At 38.4% G+C, this 24,013-nt stretch overlaps 1 protein-coding gene across 1 annotated transcript in view; it reads right to left on the bottom strand.

Moving 5' to 3' along the window:
- Positions 1-23,708, bottom strand: part of gab2 (GRB2-associated binding protein 2) — a 45,643-nt gene extending 21,935 nt beyond the window's left edge. The window contains exons 1-2 of the mRNA XM_058413762.1: positions 23,159-23,708; positions 3,077-3,377 (exon numbers count right to left, since the gene is read on the bottom strand). Coding sequence (XP_058269745.1) covers positions 3,077-3,377; positions 23,159-23,230 — 373 coding nt within the window. The 5' untranslated portion in view covers positions 23,231-23,708. The remainder of the gene's footprint in view (positions 1-3,076; positions 3,378-23,158) is intronic.
- Positions 23,709-24,013: the final 305 nt, after the last annotated feature.

Raw genomic sequence — 24,013 nt, 5'->3', positions numbered from 1 at the left:
TTTTAAGACACGAAGGTCAGGTGTTCTGGAATAGTTCTTGCGAGAACAGTATTGTCAAGTGCATTTGCAAAACCCATCAAGCACCATGATGAAACTGGCTCACATGAAGACCATCCCAGTAAAGCAAGACCAAAACTTACCTCTGCTGCAGAGGAGAAGTTCATTTAGTTACCAGCCTCAGAAATCACCAATTAACAGCACCTCAGATTAGAGCCGTTATGAAGGCTTTACAGAGCATCAGTAGCAGACATAGCTCAATATCAACTGTTCAGACGAGATTATTGTGTATTTCGGGCCGTCTTCAGCATTGTTTTACAATGTAGAAAGAAATAAACATCAGGAAAGACCATGGAATTAGAAGATGTGTCCAAACTTTTGACCGGTAGTGTATGTAAAGTAGGATACAGGACTAATACGTATGCATCCTTTTATTGTACAGTCATTCATCATAGAGTTAAGTTTTCTCAAACTTAATTTGAGAAAAAAAAACATATTTAAAGGGTTTTCAACCAATCAGCTCACGTGACTAGAACTAACTGCTGCATGAATCATTAATATTCTGGAAAGAAAAAACCTTAATGCAAGACCAGAAGGAAACAGAGGGTCTTAAAACAGAAATAATCATCTAACAAAATCAGAGTGGAAAACAATACCACTTAAATGTGATGGGTTGTGTTTCTTATATACTGTGTTTCATGCTGTATTTAATGCCACACCAGAAAAATCTCCAAACACTATAACACGAAAACCACTCATGATGTCCATTAAGTTACATAGTGGTTGTTACACATCTGAGAGATCAGACTAAAACATGTAAGGGTCACAATACACCAACATAAAGTTCCCTTTATGGCTCCCAGAGGCAGAATTAAATACTCCCATATACACACTGCTTTTGTACTGGCCATGATGCAGAGCAATCACTACCTTTCTTTAACAAAACAAAAAGAGAGAAGAAAAAAAAATCAATAAACCTTTCAGACGCTGCATCCATTTGGCAGGGTTGATCCAGCCCAACTTTCTCAAATAACAAGGATGAGACGCATTGGGGGGAAAAGATAGCAACAAATCATCATATCATGTTGCCTTCCAATGTATGCTATCAGACTTTTTCATCAATTCTGAGAGATCATTAGCATAAGTGTCTGGCAAGGGAATTGCCCCTGCATAAATTTCTACTGATATTTTAATACAACAACCTGTTTAAATGAAGAACAGTAAAATATGTACAAAGCTTTATTGTTAAAAGATGAAAAGAATCCAAAGAATTTCTGGCCAATTTGTCGATATTGTCTCACTAACAATTCAATATATCAGCTGTAGGTACTTTAATAATTCCATTAGTGTTTGTTGTATACACTAGAAAACTAGTAAGAACTGCTCTTTGAATGTTTTTCTGTACATTACACAGAGCATTTCCTATTCAGAGTAGCATCTCAAGCTAAGAATCCTTAACTGTCCAAAGAACCCTAGAGAACCTGATGGATTGGATGCTAAAATTATTTATTTATTTTTGCACGGTTATTATATGGCTGGCTGTTTTGTCGTTGCCTTGTTAGAAAAACCTGAGCTACAATAAATATACTCATAATCTATTGTGTATTGTGAAAATTTCTCATATCACCCATACACAAAAGCAGAACACCTTAACAAATGTTAAGAGTTACTTTAATTGTTGTACCAATATCAATATAGTAGTGTCTCACAAGACCAGGTACTTGGTTTCTGTACTGGTGTACCATTCAGGGTGTATACCTGCCTTGTGTCCATTGTTCTTGAGATTGTTCATGACCAGTAACTGATGGAGTAATAAATACAAGCAGAATACAATAATTCATTTGCGAAAAATATTGAAATAAAGCTGCAGTTTGATGCAATTGCACATATGACCGAAACAGAAAGACAGGATGCTGAGACATGACTAGATAAGATGTCATTGTAATGACTAAAAAAAAAATTCCTGCTTTGTCCTAGCCTGTGCACATTTCATTCCAGACCTTATGATACATGAAAGAGAAATGGTCTAGTCATAACCAAAGCGATGATGTAATAGTCTGAGTGTATTATGCTCTGTACAAGTCATAATTCCTCCTTCTATTTTGCATAGCACTGAGTTACCTTCTTCATGTTTGTTACTGAGTTACCTTCTTCATGTCAAGTTAGTTGTCCATGCAATACGATTCTTTACTCATCCTGTCTAATTCTGAGAGGCAACGTTGACAACACCATGATCAGTATTGTCCAAAAATAAAGTTCGGCTGATTTACAGAAGCAATTTCATTTGTTAAGCATTATTTTTTGGACAGTGAAAAATGATCTCAATAGTCATTTGGTATGCGAGCAGGTGGATGACAAACAGCCTTGACAAAGGACATAGCAAAGGATGAAAGAAAAAAAAGGATGCATTCATTCCACATAGATGAGCTCACAGATGTCAATTATTGCTCACTGTCGCTCTGATTGACAAAGGGAGAGACGAACATCATCCCTCACACCCTGGGAACACGGGCAATTTTGGCAATCAATGTCATCAATGATGTCTTGCAATCTCCCAGTACATGAGGTGAATCATTTCTGTGGTGTCACTCAGGAGGCACAAAAATTCTCTTTAAACTGCAGGCTGCATTATTTAGCCGGTTTGCTAAGCTACTGATGAATATATTTAGATTCTGTGAAATATCGGTGTGGCGTATCTCAGACACTTTGGAAATGCTCTCTCCTTGACATACTATTTCAACTGGAAGTACATTGACATACAGAATCAAATCCATCATTGCTTCTTTAATTACATCTTCAGTGTTGTGAAGATTTGGATGTCAGCTCACATGAATGATTACCGTTACTTGTTAGCTATACCTCCCCCCTACTTTCTGTGCAATAATAGTGAAATAAACTGTAGACACCAACATGTTTTGGTTGATTGACTATGCTTGGTGTGAATGGAAAATTGTGTAAATTTGAATATTCCTTTAAGCCATAGCAGATTGTTTCAGAAATTGGTGATAATGGTACTTTTTATTAGACCCTCGAATCGACCCCGTAAACCTAATATTGTTCACAGACAAGGTTTACTCACCGTGGTTGTCTTCAGACTGATTGAATCCGCATAGCTGGCAGATGGAACGAACCCAGCGGTTCATCTCGTCTTCCGTCTCTGCCACTAGGTAGAAGGTTCGTTCGGCTGTTTTGATATCAAATACAAAACTGTCCTGGAACTCTTTACGCTTGAAAGTGAGTCCTGCGTCGACCTGCTCACAGCAGTGTAGATCAATGATGCGTATGGGCTTTTTGGCATGGTCATTTTTGTAGTACTCCAGAACATCTGGGTCTCCACTCATGCGCCCACTGCGTAGGATAAACCAGCGCTTCTTCCAGGCCTGAGGAATATCAAAACAACAGATCAGTGAGTAAAGAGTAAAGTCATAGCGCCACCTTGCTAGAATCTTCCATGTACAATCTAAAAGTACTTAACCTTATTTAATAAACAAACAAAAACATCCCACACTTCTCTTTTCTTTTTTTTTCTCTTTAGAGTCTCTGAGATTTGCAGTGCTCAGAAATACAACAAATTTAGAAATCCAGCCAGAATGTATTATTTCATTCATCCATCCTCAGTAACAGCTTTAGTTCATGCTTCAGTAAATCACATTAGATGGATTATGGACACAGACTATCCCTGTATCACTGGCTGTCGGGATGGAAATACACACAGGATGTGATGCCAGTGCATCACAAAGATAATTATATTAGATATTTCATTTATTAAATATTTTACAACAATAAATCATTAAAAACTAATAGATTTTAACCATCATTTTGGGATACATAATCACATTGAATAATATTATATAAAACATGCTGCAGAAAGCATCAGAGTCTGAAATTTTACTTTTTAAAAATGTACTTTTATAAAGAAAAGAATATTAAAGTTTTAAATGATGTGAAAGTGAACCATAAACAGAGTTGTTCAGTTAGTGTACAGATCTTACTGATAGAAACCTAGATTAGGTTCTAAGGAAAGTGTTTAAGTGTGTCTATGTTTGTGTGGCTTATCTGAGACAGGTGTTACTCCCCCATATTGTTTCCTGTTCATATACAGCTGAGGAGGAGCTACACACACTACAAATATACACACACAGATGCACATATGCAAACACACACACACACACACACACACACAACTACCATGACAACTGCGTCTCTGGCAAACACACCTGCAAGGCTATAGTTTGACATACAACCAATGAGATCGTGTTTACAATAATAATGTTTGAGATAATGAATATAGTAGTGGAGGATCCAGTGTAAATAAACAAACGAACAAACATATAGCCCTAACCATGTACAGTAACGTACAGTTGAATACCTGGAAAAATATTTCTAACAAACCAACATGGTACACACATATCAGTTACGCTTCAGTTAAAAAAAAAGAGACCATTTTTAGAGCCTTTGGACAAACACATCTTCCAATAAGACTGCTCTATTAAACAGTGACTATTAAAAAAAGCCATTAAATATTTGACTAAAATATTTGAATGTTTGAAATGCTTGATGTTGGAAGTCACATCTTACAGAGGCTCAGAGAAAGGAATGTTTTGTGCAGAGGAGGGAGGGAGAGACAGCTAGATGATGGAGAGACGCTGCCTGGCCCACAGCCAGCAATCCACTTCCGTCCAGCCTCTTTCTCTCTCCACAACACTCCTGCTGACACAGGATCCTGCAGGCCCCAGGCTCCATCAACACACACACACACACACACAGAGAGAGAGAGAGTGAGAGAGAAATAGAGAGAGAGAGACACCACCACCTCCGGCACCAAAGCAGGGAACCAAGGACACTCTTTCCACTAAAACACCCAGCCCCCCACCCCCTCTCTTCCCTTTCCTCCGTTCAGTCCCACTGTCCAGCAGGAAGCGGAAACACGGATCCCACTGCACATCCTGTGTTTTCTCAAGCCTGCTGTTGACCTCCATTTAAAACGCTGTTCTCACACCCTTCTCCTAGCCCTACCATCACAGTATGCCTGTTTTTCAATGAGTCCCAGCAACAAGGATGGAATAGCTGAGGAATAACAAGAACAAGTGCTGAGATCTACTGATATTTCTATCCAGATTCTGTTATATTAACAAATCCTGATCTGATCGCTTCCCTTAGAGGAGGCTACGTTACAGACCCAACCATCTTCTATTATGTGTGGGATGCTGGTCAATTCAAATAACCACACATCCTGTAGACATTCACACACTTCTTTACACCTAGGGCAATTTAGAGAAGTCAATCAGCTTACCAGCATGTTTTGGGTGGTTTGAGGAAACCAGAGAAGATGTTGGAATCCCACATACACACAGGGTGAACATGTGAAACTCCACACAGACGGTAACCCGAGCTCGGGTTCGTAACATAAATTAACACAGTCTGCAGAGCAGTGCGGAGAATATTCAGTGTGAACAATTTTACCAGACTGTGCTTTACTGTGAGAAAAAAACAAAACTTCTTAAAGGGAGCTAAAACAATCATATTCACCCCCGAACCCCTCTGACACATTTTCTTAACAAAACAATCCATTATGTACGTTCTCAAATTTTAAACAGCCTTACTGCTGGTTTAAATATAGCTGTCTCTACTGATTATAAACATTTTGAGGATAAACTGTAGCAGCATTTGCCATTAAGACAGACCAGACCACTAAGTAACAGCATCTGTGTTTTCCTGCAGCAGTCTGCTGGGTTGTTTCTCATTTCATTTTCTGGCCAAATGATAATGAATTAGCGGCATACTGGAAGGTGCACACGTAGTCGGTAGAGCACCAGTTTATCACGGTGGAATGCGGACAAAATCCTGCCACAGCTCCCTATAACACAGCAGCAGAACTGCCAGCTAAACTGCTCTCAGTAATTAAAGAGCAGGTGAAGCCTAAAGGCAGAACTGTTTGGAAGCCAGGAATAATTAATAATGTGCACATTCTAATACATTATAATTTCTAGATCATTATCTATTTTTGTCTCATTTGCAAGCACTTGAAACAAACACACTCTACATGATCTAATAAGAAATAGATTATTAATCAGCAATGTTATTTAAAAAAGAAAAAGAAAATGAGTGAGTCGAAGCATTCTGTTGAGAGATTTTTATCAAGGAGTCTCCAGTGTCCAGTGTCAGCCCTTGGTATCAGTCAGTAGGTTTCCGCCACATGAAAGTCTTCAGGAGAGAGGCACATCAAGAGAGAGACAGCTGGTGAGGGAATGACTGTTTATAAATGTGTAACATATGCAATATCAGGATCGTGTTTTGCACCACATCACTAAATGTAACTCAGAACTATTAAAAGGAATGACATGACATTAACTGACATTTTTTGGATGACAGTAACTATTGTGGTATAAGATAAATAAAACCCCTTTTTCACATGCGGTATTGGCATATATGCTGTCATCTTACACATACACAGCACATCACCCAGTTGTCATTTTCCTGTAATAACGCACTCCATTTTGTTGCTTATATGTTATGCATAGAAGGTTAAGTAGCCTTGTAAACTGCATAGTCAATTACATCACATTATTAACTGTTTAACAGGATACACTTTAAAAAATCCATTGTGTTAAACTTGTGACCAATTATAGTGGACTAAATCAAAATGTATAGCATGACATTATTTGACTAACAATTAAAACAGACTTTATGTTTGCATTGTTATTTAAGCACTTCTGTAGTAAATCCTTGTTTGTGTTTTTTGGTGTGGCTGCTGTGGTAATGCTGGAAACCCCACCTCGGAAAGCGTCTCCTGCTACATCCACTCCCCCTCTAAACTGCCACACTGTGTACACTACAAACAGACAATTCTGTCCTTTTCTGGCGTACATACACACACACACACACACACACAGCTTTAGACCACAAACACACAACTGGTCCCGATTTGATCTATATCTTCATCACCCAAGAAAATGAAACACAGTCACAGAAAGAGGTAGGGGCAGGAAGAGTGTATAGAGGCAATCTTTTCACTGTTCTGTCTCTCATTGCAATAATATGTGGTGCTCTCACCTACAGAACATGACTTAATGAGAGTTGAATCATTGCCCAGTTCAGCAGAGAAGGTCACCATGACCTAGAATAACTTGTTCCTGCTGTACTGAATCTAAGCAAAAACACTCAGCATATTTTCTAAGAATAATTCAAAGCCATTGGCTCATAGAACTGGATTTGAAGACCCAGTTTTACCACCCAATTCACCATGGGAAAAATTTGAGATAAAAAAAAAAAAAACTAAGCTCCAAAAGTGTGCTTTTATTCCCCTCTCTTAAAGTTCTCATGAGCTCTGAATCAACAAATTGGACAAAAAACAAGTTAATCCTCCTCCTCATTCCAGGTCCATCTATCAAATTTGACCTGCCAGAGAGAAGATTGAAGTCTGAAAAGAAGCTTTAAGTACTTCTCCCATTCCCTCCAAATTGTCCTTGGCTAAGTTTGCCGCCCACGGGAACTGAGAAACCCGATGAGAGGATGCAGCGTCTCTCAGTGTCACTCAGCGTCTGTCAAGGTAACAATCACTGACTAATGAACTAATTCCAGCTATAATCACGCTTACAAATTCATAACACGCATAATGAACTTGTATGTTTTTTAATTTATAGGCCATTTCTGTGTCTTTGACTCTAAATGTGTTCAACATTCGACAAGAGGAGCACTTCCTGTGCATCACAAGTATAAGTAATAATCCCAGTTGTCATTTTTAAATTCTTTCTCTAAACATGATCCATTTGAAAGTCCCTTCTACAGCAAAAAAAAATCTCACTTCTACAGCAAAAAAGTTCCATAATCCTTAAAGAGACAGAACATGCAGGATGACTATGCTGAATCCTAGCTTTAAAGCAATACTTGAATAACAGACAAACTATCAGCTGAAGCCAACCTTGGACCATGAAACCAGTTAAGAAAAACTGCCAGTGCGAGTTGTTCTTTTGGACTCATTTCATTTAATTAATTAATGACAGAAATGAACAACAAAATCACATAATTTTTCAGGCAATATGCCATGGACTACATTTTAGGAAGCAATGTTGCACAGATGGTAGGAAAGATTTAGTTGTCAGCTACAGCATATTAATATATATATATATATATATATATATATATATATATATATATATAAATTCATTTTTTATTCTCAGTGGTACAGATGCTCAGGATATTTAAGGATATCTACTTGAATTTGCTCTAGTTTTAGAGCAACACTACTACTGGGCATTCATGGTGAGCTTAGTAGTTTAGCATTTACTGTGAGTTTAGCAAAGCCATATAATATATATATATTGTTATGGCAATACAGAATAAGAATTGTGACTGATGGGTTCAGTGTATGAGGTTTAGCCTGACAATGTTATCATAATTTCAAAATTGACTGTCAGTAGCAGCCATAGTATTCAAGAATTTCTTTCTCAACCCTTCTGCTTTGTGCCATTTCTTAGATAAGCTTTTCATACAAATAAAGTTGGACTGCCTTTGACCAGAAATAGAATACCATAATGCTAACTGATCTCCAACTTAGCTTTCATATGAATAACAAAGTTCAAGCCAATTTATTCCCATAGTGCTTAGAACAACAACAAAAAAAACACATAGCAGCAAAGTCAGTTTTGTTCATTAAAGAGAACGCCAGAAAGTGGTTATATTTGTCGAAATGTTGTATTCCAAGGTTAAATCTAGCTAAGAAATGGACTATAAAAATGGGTGACTGCAACATCTACAGTATTTATAGAACAAAATCATATGAAGACAAAGGAAAATGTTTTACAGGAGTCAGTTTCTTAAAATAGATGTAAAACTTCTCCTTTATCTGGTCAAAGGCTTTTTACTCTTATGTCCTATTTCTAGAAGTCACGATATTGGAAGAGATACAAACAAAAGGAGAACCTCTTTCAAGCCTAAAAAGGAGAACTGAATACAGAGCAGCTTGACTGCAAACCCAAACATGGCACCGAACATTACTGTACAGAATATAATTGTTGTACACGTCTTCATAAAGATGGTTTCCTTTTAGCGTCTGTATGTACAGGCTTTTTTGTCAGTCTACATGTATTCATTGAGATCAAGTTCTTTATATGTAGCCTAAACATTCACACACTGTTAAAAGAATCTTCATTTATTTGAACGTTTCATGTAATCTAAACCTAACGGATGTGCATGGGAGAAGTGGTAATTAGTGTGAATGTTACCATAACTACAAGAGGCTTGTGGGTCCTGGCAGAACGCAACAAGTTGCTAACGTTACTTCAGCATGTTTGACAAGTTTTTGATCACTGCGTGTCTGTGTTTGCCAAGTTTCAGAAACACTACTGCAAATTTAGAGACCAGACAAAACTCTATAATTAAACAATAATATGATGATGATCATCATTGTCAGCATCATAAATCCAATTTATACAGCACTTAGTTAAAGTGGCGCTTTACATTCCTCAACAATAATTGCAAACATGTAAAATAGATCCCGGCTTAGACAGACACTAGGGTTTCTATTCATTCGTGGAGTAGAGAAGCTAAAATAATAATAAAAACGTTCACCTTTCACCTTCATTTGGCATGAATTAGACCGTGGCAGTTATAACTTCTGAGAGAACCGCAGCATTGTAAAGGGGGAAAAGAAGATAGGCATCAGCCAGCATGTTTTTGCACGCATATTGAGCAAACAAGCTAACCAAACAGGCCCTGTGCGTGTCTTACAGCCGTGACTTCACAGAGCTCGGGTGTGTGTAACCACTCTCGAGAGGAGGAACTTGATTCAGGCTGTACTTACTGCCTACCTGATACAAACAAAAACACACACACGCACACACACTCTCTCTCTCTCACACACACACACACACACACACACACACACACAGCTGAGCAAACACAATTGCAAGCCAACATTAAGCCGAGTGTCCAGACCCCTCCTATTTGTCTACCTGTCCTATTATAATGCCTGGATGTTGGTTAGGCCTCACTGTGCTGTCTGGGTGCTTTGAACGTACTTGGATTTGCCTCATTAGTCTAGAGACACATTACTGACCAACCTGAACATCTCATGTAGTACTGGTTTTGAACATCAAACGTGCAACTGACGAAAAAAAGTCCTTTTTAGAATGTAAAGTTCATCCAAAAAAGAAAATATTATGAATTTTGAATTGTGAATTTCTGATGGAGCTCTTTTTTTTTTATTTATGACAGACCTAAATATTAAAAAAGAAGAATTGTATTTCAGAGAAAGAAACATTTGTATTGTTACACAGGCAAGTACAGTGATTTTTTTATTTATTTTTATTTTATTTAATAACTGGAGTGTGTCTAGTGAGAAGGTATGTGGCTGTCTAGTGAGAAGGTATGTGGCTGTCTAGTGAGAAGGTATGTAGGTTATGTGCTTTTGCTATTTGTTTAAATTGTAATTGGTGTGCAGTGTCATTAAGGATTAGTCTGGAGGATATTCAGCAAACAGGTTATTTTTCTGGATTTCTCTTTAAGACAACAACTACAACTACAAAAAAAAAACCCCACATAGGGCCACCCTCATCAACGTATCAAGGCTATCTATATTACTGCTAACACATCACTGTACAGCAAGACACAATCATTTTTCCTCTGTATTGCACAAACTGAGACGCTATCTCATATCTGACTGGCTCGGCTGTAGAAAATGCATTCTACTTCGTAACAAACTATACAACTAATACTATATAGCATATTGTGCATTCACACATGACAGCGGTTAAAGGGATTTGTGCCTTGTATTTTGGGTGCTTGGATAGCAGATATAATATTCAAATATTATTCGAACGGTGCCTTGGAAATGTTTGAATAATCATTCAACACAAAATGCCCCTAGCTAATTCAGCTTTAAACACTCTGTTAGGCTAAATTGGAAGAAAAAAAAATAACAATGAAATTGTTATTTCAGTTCTCTGCTTGTTCGCGAAGTTTCAGCCATGCACCAATGTTGACTTCTGACTACAATTTTAAAGGGGGAAAAAAAACCCCATAACATTAAGTTTTGCCTCAACATTAAGATCAATGAAACAAAAAGCTAATAAAGATTGACAGGCAACCGTTCGTTTTCTATGTAAGTGTGCGACTTAGAGCGCCACACAGATTTTCTCAAATGTATGCAAAGTAGGTATGGTGTTACAAAGCGACAAATCCAAACAATGGCTCCAGGGAATTTCTCGGACCAACTGAAAACCTCTACTCTCTCAGCTCCTACCTGTATTTAATCTGCGCTCAACTGCATTTCACGCTCAGAAATAGAACAAAAAACCACAATCTCATGTTTTTTATGGGTTTAACTACAGTGGAAAATCCATTTAAATAAAGGTAACACATCCATGTGTACACATTTTACAGTATAGTGTACAATTTTTGGCTTCTACCGTGTAATATCAGAAAAAAACAGCCAGACAGCACACACCCATAGGCAACAATGCTAGCCATCAACACCCACACCCACAAGAGAGAAAATACAAGGTGCACAAGCGACTTGCCACCTGGTGAGTAAACGTACTCACTGAATAGGTTAATGCCTGTTGTGTCATCAGTGACCAGGTCAAGCCTTTATTCACCCAATCATTACTGTTTAATAGAGACTTTTCCCTTTCGCTTTGTTGGTTCCAGAGTGACCTTTAGAAGTAACAGACACAATGTTTAGCCATAAAAAAAAAAACGGCTATGTCAATGGCACTCTTACTACCAATGTTACTAGTATAGACTAAGGCCAAGCCAAAAAAAAAAAAAGAAAAGAAAAGAGGAAGGCAGATTACAATAAGGCTCCATGAAATTCTTCCAGGCAGCTCTTCTTGTGTGTTTTGTTTCAATACACCATTATCATGGTAGTAAATGAGGTGCGTGTGCCTCCACCAGCCCCAGGACAGGCTATCAGTCATCATGCAACAATAAGCTACCAAATAGCAACTTAGCCTGCTACTTAATTAGCCTGGCAACATGCCAGAGATTACGCCTGAATGGTGGCTGAACTATTATCTAATCACACAATACATACTATTATCATTTGTAAACATGGAAAGAGACAGCACATGAGATATTTGGCTGTGTGAAATACTCATTTCATCTCAACCTGTCCCTTAATCCTTTGCTGACCCTCTCTTTCCCTAATGTGTCCCCAACTAATGTCATATAATGACAGCAATATGAAGGGACCTTAATATAAAGAATGATCCCATATACCAACAATCTGTTACTGATAATTGCCAAATAATCAGCATTAGATGTCACTTAAGTGGAATATTGAAACTTATTGAGCAAAACAAAACTCTGGCACAAATGATGTGTAAAATAAATAACCTTAAGACACACAAAATTCTTAATAAATGCAAAAATAAATAAATTAAAGAATTAGTGACATCAAGCACTATAAAAGTCATTTCTGGAGTAAAATATTGTTCCTTAGCAGTATTTTGCTGATTTCATCAGGAGGTTAAAATAAACTGTGTACGTTGTGAGTGTGTACAGGCTAAAGATGGCAAAAAGTTTATATATAGTCCAGACTGATATAGTTTATGTATGGATGAGCAGATGGCCATTAATAGATGTGCTTTATGTCTCACACACACACACACACACACCATACTATCCTGCAGGCTACACTTAACCTTAAATGTTATCTCAATTCTTTTAGTTTCTTCAAATAAAACATCTTCAAGTTTTATGTCAAAACAAAAAACATCAAAAACACATTTCCACAAAAGTTACTCCATTTGATCAAAAATCCTCATGTATTCCCATCGTCACAGTATCCCACACAAATACACAACCATTTCCAATGAATTAACACCCCTTGCAGCATTACCACTCCAGCAAATAGTGGGCCAACAAATTAGCTTCATCCATTCTTTTTACAGCTCTCATGTGTAATCTTGCTTTTTCCTTGAAGAGATCCAGAGCCTCTGGTTGGTAATGGCAGCGTTCCATCCCACATAGCCCAGGAAATAAACAGGAGGAGAGATTAAACAGAGCGGTGGAGGGAACAGAGCTGGAGAGGTTCTGCAGGGCGGATGCAGTAGAGTCCCTCTGCAACTCGCATTAGACTGCTCGGCTTTCCCAATAGTCAAAACAGAGCTACGAGAAGACCAGCAGCTGTGTCATGTTTGACATGATGGTAAAGAGCTAACCACCCACAGCACACTCATTTACACACACACTCTCACACACAGGATTAGACATGTTCTCCCATGCTGGACTGGCTTCACATGACGAGGGTGTCATAGTGATGCCCAGCTATCAGCCTGATGCTTGTATGACGTATGCAATTCCAGTGAACATGAAGTAACTTTACCCTGGAGTTTGTTGTATGAAATTGCAGGGCCCAGTTTAAGATAAGCAAAGACAGCAAATGGAGACTGAAGAGAGAGTGAGAGAGAGAGATAAAGAGAGAGAGAGATAAAGAAAGAGAGAGAGAGGACACATGCGAAATGCCAATCCTGTTCCTGTTTACTGAAAGTTTGTGCAATCAGACCTATTTTGTAAGCAGCCACTTCTAGGCAGAAAGAAAAGTGCGTCTCTGAATGCATGCTAGCCTTCATTCAAAAAAGCTGCTCGAGCTAGTGCTATGAGTGACAGCAAGGCATTCTGGTTAATCAGAACTCTTTGTGCTGCTTCCTATGTTCCCTGCCATCTGTGCTGCAACGGGTTTTTGTGCCACCGACACACTGAAATCAATGTGGCACTGGGAGTGAATGTCACTAATTCTGACTTTAACCGTGCTATCAATCTGACAGAGAGCTAAACAGTTTTTGAGCACATCTCCGTTCTATGTTCATTTTACACTTTCTGCTTTCAATAGATACGATACGGAATACATTAAAGGAGTTTATTTCTTGACTCTGATTGGTCAGAAAGTGTTGGTTCTTTTATTTTATGCCAGCAGCTCTGATGGTACAACCAGCTACAAGACAAATGACAGCTTTATATTAATATCCTCAGTCTAATATGTTGTTATTTCTATACTAAAGACTTTGAAGCTTTCTTTATTTAACATTAATTTAGGCATTTCAGGAAGGAGTGTATCAGCATATCTACCAATACTAGCATATCCAATATCAGCACTATCTACCAGTCAAATGTAAATCTGTTCAAATTTGCCACCAGGTAAAAGAAAGAGGTGCGCTTTCCAGTTTCTTGGTTAATTGAATTTTTGTCACTTCAAGAGTAACTTCAAGATGTACTTAAGCAATATCTCACACATAAGAGTAGACATGTAATACTGACTATCAACAGTAAGTGTAATTACAAAGGCTTAAGACAACATTTGAATTGTTTGCAACATGCTGCAATATAAGATGAATAAAACACACTGGGCATGCTGTTATAGAGCCACCAGCATCTTTTCAAACTGTTGTTTATTTTGAATCGCAGGGCAGCAGAACATGCGCCGAGAAAAGTGCTATCTGCCCTCTTCTGCATACATGAGCTCACAGAAACCCATGATTGGCTAGTGTCTCTGTGGTTGACACGAGAGGAAGAGTATACATCCCTCCCACCAAGAAAGCGTGAACAATTTTGCTCCTGTGGTTCCAGGAATCATTGGGATTCTCCAGATGATAGAGTAAGTGTTGCACAATTCCAGAGCCAATTCTCTTAATCCCAAAAAAGCTTTATTATATTGACTGGATGTATGCTTTTAGTTATTTTGATAATGAAAACGATATCCTATGACAGATATGTATGCTAAAGATAGCATCATAGCATTCCATAAAATTTAGAAACACGTTCTGTAAGCAGTTTTTACTGAATGACAAATAGCTGGAGTTCTAAACGAAAGGCTGACTTAGGAAATTCGATGACGCTTCTGCTTTGACGTAGGCATTAGAAAAGAGAAGTATTTGTACATAACAGATTAGGCAAGGCTACAAATTTAAAGCCTTTACAAGCAATTGTTCTCTCGCAGTGCTACGTCACTAAAGTATAATGGAAAAATAGTAGCTTGGTGGTTAAGGCATTCAGAGACTGATCAGAACATCATGAGTTCAGTTTCAAGTCCTGTCAAGCTGCACCTGTTGGGATTTTGAGGAAGCCTCATCTGATCAATTCTACCATGTTCTCACAATTTAACAAAATATAAGTTGTTCTGAATAAAATTGTCAACCAAATGAGCAAATGTAAATACACATGTTGCCAAGGTTGAAACCCCTGAACACTAGTGCACTGGAGTTGGATCCTGATTGGTTGGAAGATCCATTTAATTTGCTTGTTTGAGTGCCACATACCTGAATATTTCATCTGAACATATATTCAACTGTAATCTATTAATAATTTAATAATTTAAGTTTTTAATAACTTAATAATTTAAGCTCCAATGCTTCACCAAGCATTACAAAAGTGATCTTGTTTAAAAAAAAAAAAAACCATTGTAACCTACACATGTGGACAAAATTGTTTGGTACCCTTCCATTAAAGAAAGAGAAACCCACAATGGTCACTGAAATAACTTGAAACTGAGAAAAGTAATAATAAATAAAAATGTACTGAAATTTGACTAATGAAAATCAGACACTGCTTTTGAATTGAATTGTGGTTCAACAGACGCATTTAGTCCACGTGTGTATAATAAAGCATCGGATTGTAGTGAAATTCTTGTAAAAGATTTTCAAGATTTCTCTGTGAATGTCATTATTGGGATGCTACTCGTGATATTAAATATACAAATGTGCACGTAAACAAAAGATAAATGACAAACACAGGAAAAGACACAATCTATGTGCACGTTTCAGATATACAACATATTAACAATGTTGAGCCTGTCCAAGCTCAATATCTATCCCGAGATTGTTCACACCCTATAATGTATATTTAGTTGTGTCAGTAAATATCCTCATACCATTAGTATAAATGACATGTTAAATGCTTGTTAACACTAGTTATGTATGTAACTCTGGTGCAATGAACAATGAATAACCACCAGGAATCCCCATCATTAGAAAATGAGTGTAGACTCAGTGAGTAGGTGCAAATAACCAGTTAATGCTCCATCAGTCTTTGAATGACTGCATGAGTAGTCTCAGCATGTGCACCTATGTCTACATGTTAAAACATTACAAGAGCAGCGAAACAGAACTAGTACTATAGTGTATTTGATAATTTTACAAAACTAGACCTTGTTACCTTCAACCATTTGACTCATTTAAGACCAAAATGCCAAAAAACATTGTCAGCAAACCCATATGACAATTTAGTGAATGGGTAAATTTACAAATTTTCTTAGATCAATGCTGAAGATTTTATTTTAGTTAGAATGGTTAAAAGGAACCACCTTAAGCCTTATGTAATCTAATAAACAAAACTACTTGCTCTTTTTATTGCAAGGTAATCTGCAATCATCTTGTACTTCTTTGTACTTCTTGCAAAGTGTTTTGATGGTGAACTCTGTAAAGTTTGACCTTATTTATATAATAAGCTTGTGCAAAGTAAGGTTCAAGCCTATATAATATGGTAATGGTATAAAACATTTGTAGGTAGGTAGGAGAGAGAGAGAGAGAGATGGATATTTATGATCAACATCTTTATTTTGTTGATTTAGTCTGTTTTGCTCCATTCCTGAGAGACTGGTTATGATAAGTATACTCCAAATGCATTCCATTCCGAGATTGTTCACACCCTTTTAAAGCTCTCACTGAGCTGAAGTCATTTGCTTGGGAAGGCTATATTTCACACCAGCCTGTGACAACTGCCTGCAGGAAGACAGGGCTTTGTGTTGGACATGAGGATCGACAAATGATGGAGCTACACGAACATCTCTCCCTCTCATCATGCACGAGCCGCATGGAGCACTTTTAATCAAGACCCTCCTGCTTAACAATCTGTCCACCATGTGACCCCAGTCATATGTCACTCAGACACACATATGTGCTCTCTCTCTCTCTCTCTCTCTCTCTCTCACACACACACACACACACATCTGGGCCTGCAGTACCATGGTGCAAGATGACATCACCTGCAATAAAGTCGTCAGCTGTCAAAACAAGCAAAAAGGTCCTGTGCTCATCATTAACATCATCGATACCTGCTCATGCGCAGTTCAAATTCAAAAGCATTTACTGGATATTTTGACATCGTTTCACACTCGGTTTTCCTAGAAGTGTTTTCCAGACAAACAATTCCACAGAAGCAATGATTGCATGGCTAGAGAAAAAAAAATACCTACATAATTCCTACATGACTACTTCCAAGTAACTCTGTACTCCTCACCCTCCTACTATGACTCTGAAAAATTTCCATGGAAGCATGGGCTCAGATCCTAAGAATCTTAAGCTCCTAGCTTGATATCAGCAATTTGTTTAAAGATTTGAATATCATCTAAAAAAGATTAATACAAACAAAAAAAATTATTAATTAAAGCTATTGGGAAGGAAGAATGGGTTGGGGCAGTTAGAGGATATCCCCTTAAACATCTTCCACTGATAGATTCTGACAGACTGTGCAAAGAGTTAAGGGCACCTGAAGTCATGACCCAATTTAAATGAGTGTCATGAGCTTAGCATAGTGAAACATGTAACAAACAACAGTGTGCTCTGAATAATTAAATTTATTTGGGCCATTTATAGCGGCACAACCCATTTTTATTACCAGTCTGGCACAAGTTTGTGACTTGAAATTACAGAAATTCCTAGGATGCTTATTACAGCTCAGTGAGACCAAGATTAGTCAGCATAATCTGGAAGTAGAAGAGTGAAAGCTTGCCTATGTGATGAATTAATGCCACACATTTGTTAATGAGTTACTATGAATACATACATTTTTCAGATACGTTTTTTTTTTGCTTTAGATGCTGTAAAGATTATCAAGGCATCAACCTGACCCAAATCTACAAAACCTGAATATACTGACTGATGCACTATATGAATATATACACACATACATTTTTAAAAACGTAGCTTTTACACCTCCATTTTAACAAAAATCCTGTTTTCAAAAACATCTGACATGGATCTGAAATCTCTATACACGAAAACACAAAATCAATTTAAAAAGTCTCAAACCTGCTGAGTGATGATAAATTATAAACTGCCACCAAACACCTTGACAATATCATTAACAGCATGCAAATTGAGCAGTAGAGCACACGAAATGTGGAAAAAACAAAAAACCAACACAACGATTCCAACGTGCGGACTGACAGTAAGGTGAAAAAACTACAGGCTGCGTATAAATTGTGTTTGTATAGAATGTTTACAGCTAGGTCTTTTCCAACATCTCTTTTCAGATATGACATACAGAGCCTTCATGTACAGAACATAACTACATTTTTCTCCAAACAATGTAAAAAATTCTCATCCTTTTAAAAAGGTTGCATTTTCAGTAAGCCACAACATAGACAAGAGGTCACAAATATCTGTGTTGACAGGGCCTGAATATCCTAAATGCAAGTTTCCATCCTCTTAATGGAGGTATATTTGCTGAGGTGAGTCCAAAAAGACCAGACCTACCAGCTCTGTTCCTCTGTTCCAAAGCAATCATAAACAGGAACTAATGAAAAAGGCTCTACATGAATGAATTAGAAAGGTATAAATAAAAGCACACAAAAAGATTTTGCTTGTTACCCTCCATCCTGAGAGCTGAGGCACAGTGTTTCCTGTAGGTGCCATCCAGAGGAAGTCTGGAGCCTGCTACCGCTGCAGTTTAGCTTTCAGCAGCCGCACAAACAGGTACGACCCCAGGGCGCGCTGAAGGACAGGCTACACGCTATATAAAGATCAAACATGTCTACGGTCACATCCTGACTCAAGAGCGGTCAGGGAAACTGGGTCAAGTTAGAGACCCAATTTGAGGAAGTTTATTTCCTTATAGCCTAATAAATTAATTCCAATTGCATTTTCACATCATTTTTTGACACATCATGTGGTCGGCTATTTATAGCTCTAGAACATGTCAACAAACTGGAGCGTAGATAACTGGATTTATCTTCAGAAGAGATGTTCTGAATCTACATTTTCTGTTTTATCATCTGGTACCTTCAGATACAGCACTGTGTCTGTGTTATGTCTCAGGAACTGCAGCAGATCCTTAGCTTGTCTGATGAATCTGAACAAGGAAAACATCTGTGAGGCGCAATGTTGTCTGTCAAAGCAGGAACTGGGAGGTGTTCAGTCTTAACCAGCAGGGGTAAGAACTTCCCAGAGACCCTCTCCAAAACATGAGTGCTGGGTCTGGGAAAACTTGTTGACCTCCGTCCAGACCCAGAGACACACGTTCTGGATAAGAAAATACCTGCAGTGAAAAAACTCTCACAATCCAAGATATTCATGACTACATAGAGGCATGCGCACACGTGCAGTTCTCGGTCTCTCTTACCGTTGGAGAACATGAAGGCGTGAAGATGTTTTGCACTCACTTTAGTTTGATAGGATCAGTCTGGAATCCTGGGACGGATTATGCAAACAGAGGTGTTTGTGAAGTGATGTCAGTGAAAACAGCCAGGAGTGAGGGTGGCACCAACTAACACTACTGCTGCAGGCTACTCACACACTCTCACTGCCTGTTACTACACAAAACACGCTGGCGATTTATCGTAAATGCTGAAATGTGTTCTAAAATAATATGCTCAGCTCAGTTCAGATCAGCCCAGCTGTGCTCCAAACACACCTTTATAATCCATTCAGTACTGTTTTGCTGATCGGTCTAGTTAGCTTCCATTGTCCTGTGCATTTATTACAGAATTAACAGCTTGCACTTTTTTATATAATCCTGAATTCCATGCTACTCTATTGTGTAACTCGTTTTTAAGCTCTTTCATCACTTTGGTTAATATTTTTGCTACATTACCCAATCCCATTCATCTACCTGCTGATAGAGCCAGTGGGATTCATTTCTTGCTTCAACCTAAAGCGAGAGAGAGATGCAGCAGGGCTTTAGTCTTTTAGCCTGTCCAGTTCCCTCATGTCCTCATCTGTATACTCTGCTCAAACAGGTCAGTTTCCAGATCTTTAACTTTCATGTAAATATTGCCATCAGTGCCATCTCAAAGCTCTAGCTGATTCAGGTCTCTGTCTTTTCATTACACAGCTGCACTGTATTCTGGAAGCCAGTATTTACTGTCTCCACTATACTAGAATGCATTTAAGAGCAAAATCTTGAGCCTTACCCCAGCACTAAATCTAACTCTGTGACACAAGAGAGGCACACCATCACTAACTTTCCATAACAATAAAAAATGACAGTGCCTGAACTACTAAGCACATCATAAATATTTCAAAACCAATCATATTCTACTCATCTATGTTTTTTTTTTTTTTTTATAGCTTTTGTAAAATAAGGGAAAACTAATTTCACACTGGACAGGGCTGGGTGGTAAAGTGACAATGGTTGTAGGAAGAGGAAATGGAGAGCTGTTGTGGGAAATGCCAGAACTGTCCCTCCACTTCCGATCTCTCGTTTTATTAGAGGCATTGTGGTAGGTGGCGCTGCCTGTGGCGTGGCGGCAGAGAAAACAATTTTAAGCGCCAGACACAGGGAACAGCTGTGTTCATTATCTACATGCCATGTTTTATCACTGAGATGTTTTGCAGTTATGCATGCTGGATGATGATTAATAATGTAACAAGCCTGCTTGGCAGCAGCATGAAATGACTGGACTGGATTTGTTTTGCTGCTTTCTGGAATTGTGAGATTAGATCTAATATTGGCTTGTGTAATGTTCTCACTGATTCATGAATGTTATTTTGAAAGATGTGTCTGAACTTTAATCAAGCACTTTACAGGGGTTTAATATAAGACGTTATGAAATAGGATTTTGAATAAAACTGAATAACTGATACATTAATAATGTAACAAATAAGTAGAATGATCATAATAGACTTAATTTACTTGGATCCGGATTTGTTGTGATTTGTTGATGACTCCATAAGCTAATAAATGTGACTCAAGCTTTATTAAATGTGAGACTAAATCTGAAATGATTTTTTCAAGTTTTAAGCTCCAAATGTTCTCCTTAAATTCAACAACCCAATCTACAGAGGTTTTAGCAACAGCCTCTATTACATGATCTGTCTTAAAAGCACCTGGACACAGACCTCATGAGAAGCAGTGATGAGCAATACCACAGGATTACTCACCTATTTTCAGGTTTCCACCCATCACTGAGGTTAGAATGAGTCTAACATGAGGCAATCTGTTAAATACTCAACACTGTCCCTTCCCTTTCTCTATACCTCTTTAAAATCTCAGAGAAGCACAAGAACACCACTAACACATAATCTACTTTCTTTTACCTATAGAGTATGATATGGTTTCCACAGGGAATTGAATTAGACAGTTATTGTTAGACTTTAATTGAACTCTTACAATATTTTCCAGCGAGTGATAGGCAGACCACCAATGAACAGACCCTCATAAACAATTCTACTGAAGCTGACCATCAAGGTAATGAGTAACATGCTAACTTTATGCTAAGATTTTGAGTGAAAATACTTGTTAATGATTCACATTACAACCACATGCGGTTATATTCTACTCAGTAGTTCTATGCATGTTGCTGTAGGAGAACATTTTTATTTAATAAAAAAAAAAAAACATATTTCCACTTTTCCACTCATGATTTTAACTGCAAGTTTAATAAGTAAAATTAGGTTTAAAATTAACCACAAACTAGCAGGACCATTATGTAAATGGGCTCTTGCTGATTTGTTTCATTTTTATTACTTTTGCACATATTACTTGCTCATTGTATTCTCATTTTGGACAAGCAGCCGTGTTAATCAAGACAACAGACACCTCTATTTTATAATTGTTGCCACAGGGCCCTAACTGACAGAATTGTTTGTGCTGCGTATTTGCATATGATTTGCAACACACAACTGAGGTTCAGGTGAACCTTCTGGCCTACAAAGAGGACGTCTGAGGTGTCACACAAACACTTTATTGTCGGAACACTGAGGTCCACAGCTGCTTAAAATATCTCGGTACATTAGGATGGCAGCGATGTCAGATGACAGCAATCTTGTCTGCTAAATGGAATTTTGAGATTGGACAATTAGTTCTCTTGATGCAGCCAACTGACAGCGCACTATTCTTGTCTTGTCGTTTGCTAAGTGGATGGCCATTTTCATGGTTTTTCAAATGTCTTGCTTCACCACTGCTTGCTGTTTTAAGACTGTTTAAAAAAAAAAGAAATCAATAAATGCTGGCATTTAGTTATATGGCGTTACACTACGCATTTCCTCTCGATTGCAGCTGCCCTGTTTGTTTTGACATCAGCAGTTCCTGTGTTGCTGCACACAAGACACAATCTTACATGGAAAGGAGGAAATGACCTAGTACATCTTCATAAGATGTCAAGAAATGGATGTCGGAGATGAAAATAAAACAAGGACTGAAGAAAATGAGGAAGAGGAAAAAGAAATGACATCATGACAAAGTCAGATAGGAGAATGGTGTGATTTTTTTTTAAAGGCAATCCTGTAGATAAACAATGGACAGCTGTATTTAGAAGAGCTGGAGCTTCTGCTTTTTTGTTTTTTTTTTAGCCATTATCTGCTCTGACAACATGGAAGCCATTAGTCCCTAGTGTCCAGACACCAAGAATGGGATGCGAGGCAGCGGACTGCTTCTTCTAATACAAAACAACAAATGACTCATGTGAAGCCTTACTGTAACGTTATCAGATGAGAGGCAGACTGCTTTCTCAACAGGAACAGTTGTATGGACAGCTGTCCCAAACAGAATTAGTAGACAGACGGTGGCTCCACGGTATCTTTAATGCCTATTGTGCACACAGTTTGGTTAAGTGTTCCAATCAAATACAGATAACATCCTGATTACTACCCAGTCTGTTACAACCAGAATGCGCATCTAGTGGTTGTTGTATATTCATAAAGGGGAAAGCATCTGTTTTATTTTTGTTTATTTTCCCCCTGGAGTCAGAGGGAACCGGGAAGATGATTCTGGCAGCCAGTAGGGCGCACCTGCTAGCACTGGGAACCAACTATACACATCCACTGGGTATAAAGCATCATAATAAAGCCGCTTAAAAACTTAATATGCCTTAATATACCATAACCATGTCAACGTAGCAGAAGTTGAAAATACGAAGGATCTTCGTTACAGTCTTGAACTAAGCAAAGTTTAGAGAGAGAGAGAGAGAGAGAGAGAGAGAGAACATCATCATAATCGTACTTACGTATCTTCGAAGTTTTTTCTCCGGTGGAGATTTTCTCAGCCAGCCCTGGCAGATGATTTCTCCGCCGCTCATTTTTTTTTTCTTTCTCTCTCACTCTCTCTGTCTGTCTGTCTCCCAAACAAGCCTGACCACAACAGCAGTCACTCAGACACACACACTCGTGTGATCAGATGATGATGCAGGTCCATTTAGGGAGAATGCAGAAGAGCGCGCACACCGACGCACTCCGCCGGCCCATTGAGTGACGCGAGAGCGCGCGCAGTTTGTCCAGAGAGCTCGGAGACGCGCGCTGTCCGACACCAAACACAGGAGGGGGAAAAAAAACAAAACAAACCAGTTGTGATCCCTCTGAATGAGGAGGAGTAACAGTCAGGCTCCTAGTCTGGTGTAGGAAGTAGTCTCGCGCTGTGTGGTTACGGTGCGTCTTTATCGTCCACACCACGCCCGCTCACAACACAACGGAGTGTCTGTGGGTGTAACAACACTCAGCCTCCAGGTCCTGACTACACACAGACGCCTTGCTGTGAAATCACTCCTCGAGACACTTCATTATTGTTTTCTGGCGAATCACAGTCACAAAGAGGCGTGGCCGAAAGAAAAAACGAGGCGGGGATTCAAAGTAGGATTTTGTAAACGGTACTGGGGAAGGGGGCGGGGCTTTCTACTGACAGTCATGCGCGTGGAGCTATGGCAACCAAAACCAAGAACTCACTGTATTTATTTCCAAGTAACTTTTACTAACAACAGTAAAGTCTTGCGAAAGGCTCTGTCCAAGGTCATACCCCCCCCCATAGTTTTACTGGGAGTAACTGTACAAAGTGTGTGTGTGTGTGTGTTTACTTGGTTCTTTCTTTA

The sequence above is a fragment of the Hemibagrus wyckioides genome, linkage group LG17 (assembly GCF_019097595.1).
Source record: "Hemibagrus wyckioides isolate EC202008001 linkage group LG17, SWU_Hwy_1.0, whole genome shotgun sequence".
Lineage (NCBI taxonomy): Eukaryota > Metazoa > Chordata > Actinopteri > Siluriformes > Bagridae > Hemibagrus > Hemibagrus wyckioides.
The sequence above is the reverse complement of the archived record's forward strand: the minus strand, read 5'-3'. Positions and strand labels throughout refer to the sequence as shown.